The 9568-nt window shown below is 30.6% G+C and overlaps 1 protein-coding gene across 1 annotated transcript; it reads left to right on the plus strand.

The window, feature by feature from the left end:
• Positions 1 to 393: 393 nt before the first annotated feature.
• On the plus strand, positions 394 to 3906 carry LOC112452267. Its single transcript, XM_025012387.1, has 8 exons — positions 394 to 995; positions 1567 to 1706; positions 2120 to 2236; positions 2493 to 2792; positions 3003 to 3142; positions 3221 to 3284; positions 3434 to 3608; positions 3683 to 3906. The coding sequence occupies exons 1-8, from the start codon at positions 917 to 919 to the stop codon at positions 3904 to 3906; spliced, it is 1239 nt and encodes a 412-aa protein (XP_024868155.1). The 5' UTR covers positions 394 to 916.
• Positions 3907 to 9568: the final 5662 nt, after the last annotated feature.

Here is a 9568-nt window from a genome sequence, read left to right on the forward strand (position 1 = left end):
AGAAACGAGCGGGACAGAGAGCGGGAGAAAAGTGCGATCTATTAGCACACCCTCAGAAAAGATTTCTAATAACGAGACAAAAAGTATTCTTGACATGTTTAATCTCATCACAACCTGAAGTAGTATAAAAATAAAACAATATTGAGATTAAATCAATAATTCCTATTCTCTTCTCTCGAATAAAATAAGATTGACTTAATATCTTGAGACAAGAATAATAATATAAATTTAAGCTTATATATTCTTGCGTTTAAACTAATCTTCATACGACGTTAACGCACGCGCCATGTTAGCGCCATAACATTAGGCGCGATCCGCGCGACCGCCCCCCCGCGCGCCGCGAAACCGATGTGTGTGCTACCCTCTTTTGTCGACGTGATACGTGTTCACGCACCCACCGCGAGACGACTCATTGCCATAACGGCTGCTTTAACGGCAACTTTTGCTCGCTTCTCGCCGTGGAGTAATAATAAACACGTCAAGTGACAACGTGCGCGAGTGAGAAGAAAACGTTTCGACTCGTCCGGCCAAAAGAAGGCGAGAGAATCGGGAGTCTGCGAGGGAAGGAGCGTCGTCCGGTAGATCCGCGGCCAGGCGGGCCTGCGAATTCTTCCTCACGTGATTCAAGGCCGTCTAAAGGCGTCCGCAGGCATCACGAGTGCGTGTGTACGTGCGTACGACGCGAGACGACGCCGAAAAAGCTGTCAGCGTCGCCGAGACTTTCCATCCCGGAATATCGAAGAGATCGGGGGGACTCGTTGGGCTGTCCCGTCGAGCGACGACGACATCCGCCAAAACCCGATACACCGAAGATCTGAGTCTGGCGACGAGGGGAGAACCGTGCCAAGTTCTGGTGGTATCGCGCACTTTTTTACGCTTTGTTTTAAATCTGTGACGTTATCCTGGATCTGAAGTAATGATGGATCTAAAAATGTTAACTGTAGAAGACATATTAAAAAATATGGAGATGTCGCATCTCGAATCTCATTTCTCAAGTAAGTATATATACATATATTTATTTATACATAATATGTAATTGTGTTTAATTATTAATTGATATTAATCGAAGAATTAAGGTGATGTATGACTAGTTTTGTCGAATATATATATGGATATGTTGCTGAGATATATATACATGATCTGATATTTGATTTATATATACTTATATAATGCTATTTTACTTGTTACATTATAAGCTTTCTTGAACATATATTAATTGACTACAACATAACCATCAAAAGAAATATATTTTTATCCGATTTTTCTATGTCAAAGTGTTACTTGGTAGATATCAGCTTATTAGTATATATTCGACAAAACTAGTTATACAACATCTTAATTCTGATTCGATTAATATCAATTAATAATTAGACTCACAATTACATACATATATATAAAGAAATAGGAAAAAGATTATATGATTAGTGCTTAGATTTTCTTATAGTTAAAATGCTTATTATTTTCATTTATATACTTATTAATTTTATCAATATTATGATCAACTTTTATAACTTTATTTGTAGAAGCTTTACTTGTTTTAACTCTAATTTTTTTCGATTTCTTTAGACAATGGTGTGGACTTGAATACATTTTTGAACTTAACTCCAAGTCAAATTCCTGTGCTATTTCCCACTCCATCTTTTACTATAGGAGATCAATTGAAGTTTATGAACAAGTACACTTCTTTTATGGTTTCAAATAAACTTGTAAGCATGATCTTTCTATTTCCTTTTTGGTATTCAAGGACATTTCTCTGTTTTAGATTTAGTTAAACATTACAACTTTTTATTGAATATGTTTTTATTTTTAATAAGAAGTTGTATAATATTATTCAATAATTCTATAATTATTTTATTATTTTCTCTTTTTAAATCACTGGTGCATGAAAAAGATTATATTTTGTGCTCGTGTTATGATTGAATGCATTAATACATTTATATTTTGAAGTAAAAGGTATATGATATAATCTTTTTAATGTATAATCTGAAATTTTTGGCATTATTTATATTATTTAATATATTACAGTCAACCTGCCAAAATATATACCACATTATTGTACAGATCTGTTAATTGCAAATTATATAAGTGATAATTTAATGTTAATTCATTATTTTTATAGAACATTAACTCAGCATTTTTGGAATCGTTTTCCTGCACACCATCATTAACGTCTTCATCCTCGTCATTGCCAACTGTTAACAGGATTCCTTTAAATTCATCTCCTATCACTGACGAGGTATTTATTTCCATTTAAAAACAATTCAGTTAATTAACAAATTAATCATAAAATTATATTTTTAGATTTCTTTTTTAAATTTTCTTTTATATTTATATTTTTAATTTTACCTCGTTTTTGCTCTTTTCTTTTTTTTTTTTATTTTTTCTAAGTTTTGCTTCTAAAATTTATTTTATTTTATTTATTAAGTAGATATAATCATCAAAAAAGTTTTATACATATCTAATACAAATACGTTTACTTTTTTCTTTTGAAGATACTTGATACTAACACATCAGATCAATATTTGGATACATCGGATATATCTCTGTTATCGGCAGACATATTAAAAGAATCACAAGAACTTTCACGACCATCATCATCTCAGTCAGTGATATATATATTAGAAGAATCACAAAAACCTTCAGAACCATCAACATCTCAGTCATCAGCACATAGAAAAGAATTACAAGAACCTTTGCGATCATCAAATTTAGTAAAACCATTACTTGATAATTCCCAACTGGGAAGTAAACGGCGAAATAATATAAGGGCTTTAGTTGAAGTAGAAGAAATAGTAAGTAATTAAATAAAAATTTATTGTTGCATGTATCCAAACATTTATAAATAGTAAATCTTTTATGGACAGTGAATTAGAGAATTAATTTTTGTTTTTAATTAGGAATTCTTATTCTGCATAATGTCATATTTGATCATTATACTGTTCTTTTAATTTTTTAAATAGTTGTGGTATAATAACCTTGTTTATTTTGTTTTTTAAATTTAGGATCTGGATAAGTTATTGAAATCAGATACCAAGGCTAATGGTGTACTTATTGGATACTCAAAATCAGGCACACTGAATGAAAATGATCGTAAAATTATAGTAGAAACTGTTATCAAGTGGCTGCTTCAAATAACTGAGTTGTATGTTTGTTCACTTATTTATAAATTAATATAATTTAATATAATTATTTTATTACTTTTAAATTTTATTTATTTTAGTCCACAGCATCAGCATTACGAAATAATTGCCAATAAGATTTGTGAACAATTTCCCACAGAAGAGGTAATAATTTAAAAAATTAATGTGTTCTTTCTGCATAACGAATACTGCTAAATTTTATTTGACATTCTGTGGTATAGTTATTTTTCTAAAACTTCCAAAGTCAATTTGCTACATTCTTCTAGATCATACATGCTTCTATTATTTTCTAGATATCAATTTACTATATACCTCCAAAAACAGAAGGAGAAAGTCAATTGTTAGCTAAAGGTAAATTGCCTATAAAAGTAAAGAATGCTAAATCCTGGCTGCGTAAGAAGGGAGCAATTTTATCCTCGAAAGAAAAAAGAAACATACAAAATACAGATGATTTGGTTCCTATTGATGGTAAATTTTATTTTACATTTTTATTTGTTATTAAGATTTTTTAAATTTTATGTTTTTTATGCAATAATTTTCAGATATTTTATTGGATGAAACAATAGCCGCGCAAGAATGGCTTAAACGAAACAGAGAGCCATTTGAAGATGTTGTAGTAAATTGGAAAATATGCCAAAAAGCTCGTCTACAAAATCTTATAAGTAATAAAAAAATTTTAACTCAAGAGTACATTGATCAATGGAATAACATATTACAACAACCACAAGCTTATAAACTGGTATGTTTTTGTGAATCTTATATATGACAACTATCCATGTTTAAAAAATATATATATGCATTAGTCTAATTAATTTTTTTTTCATCAGATTTTGGAAAATTTTAATTTTTTACATTTCGTCACTGCCAAGTATGCTTGTTTGGAAGGCAAGCAGAACAATATTTTGCTAAAATGGCCCTCAATCAGCAAAAAATTGGAACAACTTGCAAGATCACAGGATTATATTGTACATTATGATACAAAGGATTTGGTATCTTATTTAGAAAATAAAGATCTATCGAATGGTGAGTGGAATTATAGAAAATTTAAATACTCATTTTTTGAAGAATAATTCAATATGGTGTAACGAATACATTTTTTTAGGTATATAGTAAATTGATAGCACAGAAATTACATATATAGTAACTTTTGAAAAATAAAATTTGGTTTATCTTGTTTTTTTTTTTTTTACAGATGTTAGAGATTACATTTTATTATACATCTTATCTGTTATATGTAAGCCAACAGGTAGAGTAAAAGTTGGAAAAAAAATATTTAAGCCATCAATAGAAGAGGCTAGAGAAGCATTTATTCAGAAAATAGCTGTAAGTATAAATAACATTTTTTTTAAATTATTGTATTATTTGTTACTCTTAGTGCAAATTGATAATTTTTTGTTATTATTAGATTGGTGGTGATGTGTTAAATGCTATAAAAAGACGAAAGGAATATTATGCCTCTATCAATGCTACTGTCCAGCCTTATATAATTATTGTCGGAAATATAGAAGACTCGATCACTGCTGCGTATGTCTGTGTCAACAACATTCTGTGGAAAGTAGGAAGCGTTTTACAAGCGGTTGACGTATGTTTCAAAACGTTTTTTGTCCTTGACGCTGAATATCAAGTTCAAGCATATCACTTATGGTTATTTGTTCAGAGAGCTTTGTATGATATTTACTTATTAGATGAACGCTCAGTTACCAGTGTAACTACACTCATTAGCCATTTAAATCAAATAATACTATAAATTATATTCCTATAAGATAGAATTCGTACAGAAGATCGAATTTCTGTAAGATAGAATTATTCATAGATGCTGATTTCTTATTTGCTGTTTATTTGCGATTTCTTCTTTACTATATTACATTTTGATATAATTACTTTTCTGTATGAAAAATATTCAATGTCATCTTTTTGTATTTTATTAAGTATAAGTGTTTAGTATAAGTTATTAGTATATAAGTATAAGTTATTAATATATTAAAGTATCTTATTTTGATATCAAAATATCAATGAATAAGTTTTATATTGATATTTTTATTTTTTAATTTAATCATATTATAAAATTCGTCTACGTTAAACGTTATTTTCAAATTATACTTATATACTTATTAAAATAAATATGTTTAAGTGCTTTGTTTGCGACAAAAAGTACAATACAGCAGATGCTGTTCTTGGTCATATACGTTTCTTTCATTCAAATGAAATTGCTCAGAAAAGATTAGTATGTTGTTGGTGTGATTGTATAAGAGTTTTTAATAATCTATCAGCTTATAGGAAGCATGTTAAAAGCCATGAATTAAAAAATTCCAATACACAACTTGAGTGTACTTCCTCTCACATTTTATTTTCAAGTGATGATAAAGATTCAAATGATAATAAAAGTCCAGTAGATGCGTTCAACTATGAAAAAAATAAGAATATTTCTGATTCTAATATTGAACTTCGTGAAATCAACAATAGTAACGATTTTCATCAGGCTTTAACAAATGCTGTTATCACCTATGTTGCCTCATTGTATGACACTTTTTCATTGTCTGAAGACAATGTTCAAAAAATTATTGATTGTCATAAAAGTCTTTTAGGAGCAGGATTTTTAATGATTTTAAAAAAATATGTTTTTGAATTATTAAACAAAGCCAGAATGCAAACAGAAATTTCTCTTTATGAGATGAATGAAATAACAAGGATGTTTGATTCATGTCAAAATATGTTTGATGGATTTGAAAGTCACCATTTACGTACGAAACAGTTCGAATCTTGTGGATCTTTTATTAAGCCTGAAACATATGTAATAGGAACCACTCTAGATGAAAAAAATTCTGGTGGTGAAATTACAATAGTGCCTAGTCTCGTTCATGGACAGTTTATTCCTCTCCGTTTAGTATTAAAAGGGTTTCTCGAATTACCAAATGTCTTGAAAATAATTTTGGATTATATGAAAATACTTGAAAATAGTTCAGATTTACTTTGCAACATTATTCAAGGCAAGCTTTGGAAAGAAAATATTGTTCCAAAATTTCTTGACAAATTAGTGTTACCCTTAATTTTGTATTTTGACGATTATGAAACGAATAAAGAATTAGGGAGTCACACTGGTGTGCATAAACTGGGAGCTACTTATTGCAAAATTGCCTGTCTTCCACCAGAATTCCAGTCATCGCTTTTGAAAATATATTCCTTGTAAATCTTTTTCATTCATCTGATAAAGTCTTTGGGAATGCAAATATTTTTCGTAAAATTTTAAATGAACTGAAATATTTAGAAGATACTGGCATAACTGTAGTAACAGAAAATGAAAGTGTTCAGGTTTATTTTGCTATGTGTCTTTTTACAGGAGATAATTTAGGTGCTAACAGTATTTTGGGCTATGTAGAATGTTTCGCAGCGAATTATTATTGTCGCATATGCAAAGAGCATAAGACAGTTATGCAAAAGCAAACTATTTCAAATCCATCAATGCGTCGAAATATTACAAATTATAATGCTGATCTAATAATTGATAATAGTACTGATACTGGTATTAAATCTGAATGTATTTTTAATGAATTAAAAAGCTTCCATGTTGTTGAAAATGTTCACTTAGACATTATGCACGACTTGGATGAAGGAGTGTGGAAACAAACAATGATTGGTATAATTAATACTTTGATACAAAGAAAAAGGTTTGACTTAGATACTTTAAATAATTTAATTCAAGGCTTTTATTATGGTCCTTCTGAACAGAATAATAAACCCCCTCTTATAACTAAAGATTCTAATCGAATTAGATTAGCCTTCTCAGCCAGTGAAATGCGTTGTTTTATTCGTTATTTTGGCATAATGATTGGTCATTTAATTTCTGACAACGACGCTGATATTTGGAAGTTATATCAAACTGCTCGTCATATTATTGATATCTTGACTGCACCTTTTATATCGCTTACAGTACTTCCATTATTAAAAGATCTTGTAAAACAACATCACTCACTCTATTTGGATTTGTTTGATAAAAATCTAACGCCTAAGATGCATCTAAATATCCATTATCCAGATATCATTCCTGAAATAGGTCCTCTTGAGCCATTATCATGTATTAGAATGGAAGCTAAACATAGAGAAGGAAAACAAATAGCCCATTCGTCTGCCAACAGAATCAATTTACCTTATTCTATAGCTAAAAGGCACCAACTTAAATTTTGCTGTCGGTTACTGGCTGGGAGAGGTTTATCCTTGAAAATATCATTTTCATCCGTTCAGACTGTCCATATATCTAAGGTAAAAGAATTTTCTAGTTTTCGTTATATATTACCTGAAGATATATGTTTCGAAAAATGGAATATTGTTAAATAGATTAAAATTAATGACTCTCATTATGAGAACGGCATGTTGGTTGTTGTAGATTGGGAAAGAAGTAAAAATCCTCAATTTGGTTATATTCATACAATATCTGTATCCAGAGATAATATTGTATATTTTTTACTTAAGAAACTTACCACAGTAAATTTTAATACTCATTTCCATGCTTATGAAATTGATTTCACTGATCAATGGCATTACTTAAAATTTCAAGATTTGGCTATCCATACAGCAACCAACATTAGAATTACTGCTAATGGTCAACGATTGGTTTCATTCCGTTTTATTCTCCATTGATTTATCTTTCATAGAGAAATCAATGGAGAATAAAACGGCTTTCTATCAAATACGTTTTGTATGATCATAAATGTAAAATTATACAAACAATCGAAAATTATACGTTTTGTATAAAAACGTAATAATAAAACGTTACAAAATAATAGCTGTGTTTTTGTTCATGAATACCTTTACTTCATTATATCACAAAAAGGATCTTGAAAGAATAATATAATCTATATATATAAAGGAAGATGTCCTGACTGACTGACTGACTGACTGACTCATCAACGCCCAGCCCAAACCCCTGAACCGAATTTTTACCAAAAGTATATGAAATAGGGGTAGAATTTTCCGGGGAGTGCCACTATGTGTATAGTTTTTTGTTACCGATTTTCTGGAAACCAGTTTTTCTAATTCCTTTAATTTTTCGGGAAATAATTCACCGAATCTCAAAAAATTATAGATCAAACAGGGGTAGAATTTCCCGAGGAGTACTATGAAGTGTATAATTTTTCGTTACCGATCTTTTGGAAGCCGGTATCGAAATTTTTTTAATCTTTCGGGAATTAATTGACCGAATCTGAAAGAATTATATATGAAGTAGGGGTAGAATTTTACGGCGAGCACCATAATGTGTACAGTTTTTGTTACCGATCTTTTTGGAAACCGGTTTTTTTAATTCTTCTAATTTTTCGGGAAATAATTGATTAAATGTCAAAGAATTATACATGAAGTAGGGGTAGAATTTTCCGGGGAGTGCTATAAAGTGTACTATTTTTTATTACCGATCTTTTTGGAAACCGGTTCCGAATGACCGAATCTCAAAGAATTGTACATAAAGTAGGGGTTGAATTTCCCGGGGAGTGCTATCAAGTATATAATTTTTTGTTACCGATCTTTTTGGAAAGCGGTATCAGAAATTTGACGAATTTTTCGGGAAATAATTAATCGAATTTTAAAGAATTGTATTTAGAGAAAGAGAGAGAGAGAGAGAGAGAGAGAGAGAGAGAGAGAGAGAGAGAGGAAGAGGGAGAGGGAGAGGGAAAGGGAGAGGGAGAGAGAGGGAGGGAGGGAGGGAGGAAGGGAGGGAGAGAGAGAGGGAGGGAGAGAGAGAGAGAGGGAGGGAGGAAGGGAGGGAGGGAGGGAGGGAGGGAGAGAGAGAGAGAGAGAGAGAGAGAGAGAGAGAGAGAGAGAGAGAGAGAGAGAGAGAGAGAGAGAGAGAGACTATTTGCGTGTCTGATTACATATGTCCTCCGGGGCGAAGCCCGGGTAACCAGCTAGTAGATTTATAACAATCTACAAATTCTCTTTTAGCAAGAATAAAATAAGATTTCTTTCAGATTTGTCTATTCTTGAATCAAGAATATTATAGGATTGTCACAAATATCTGCATCTTTCTGAGAAAGTTAAGAGGGATAGTATCAAGATTATTTTATTCTAGACTTAAGAAATTTTCTATTTAAGATTACTTGAATCAAGAATATTATAGGATTGTCACAAAGTTCTATCTGCATCTTTCTGAGATAGTTAGAAGGATAGTATCAAGACTATTTCATTCATTCTAGACTTAAGAAATTTTCTATTTAAGACTAAAATATTATTGTTTCAATACTAAATACGATTGGCCCTATTTCGATCCTATTTTACGATAGATTCAAGAGTAATAGCATTGTATCTAGAAATCTTTTCTGAGGGTGCATGATAAAATAGATTGCATTCTCTAATGGAAAATAATCACAGCTGCGAGAAATTACAGGTATTGTAAATGTCGTTTCGATTTTTCTCTGTTGAAAATTTCTCATATAAAAAGA

Source organism: Temnothorax curvispinosus, unplaced genomic scaffold (assembly GCF_003070985.1).
Source record: "Temnothorax curvispinosus isolate PA1 unplaced genomic scaffold, ASM307098v1 QBEX01003156.1, whole genome shotgun sequence".
Taxonomy (NCBI): domain Eukaryota; kingdom Metazoa; phylum Arthropoda; class Insecta; order Hymenoptera; family Formicidae; genus Temnothorax; species Temnothorax curvispinosus.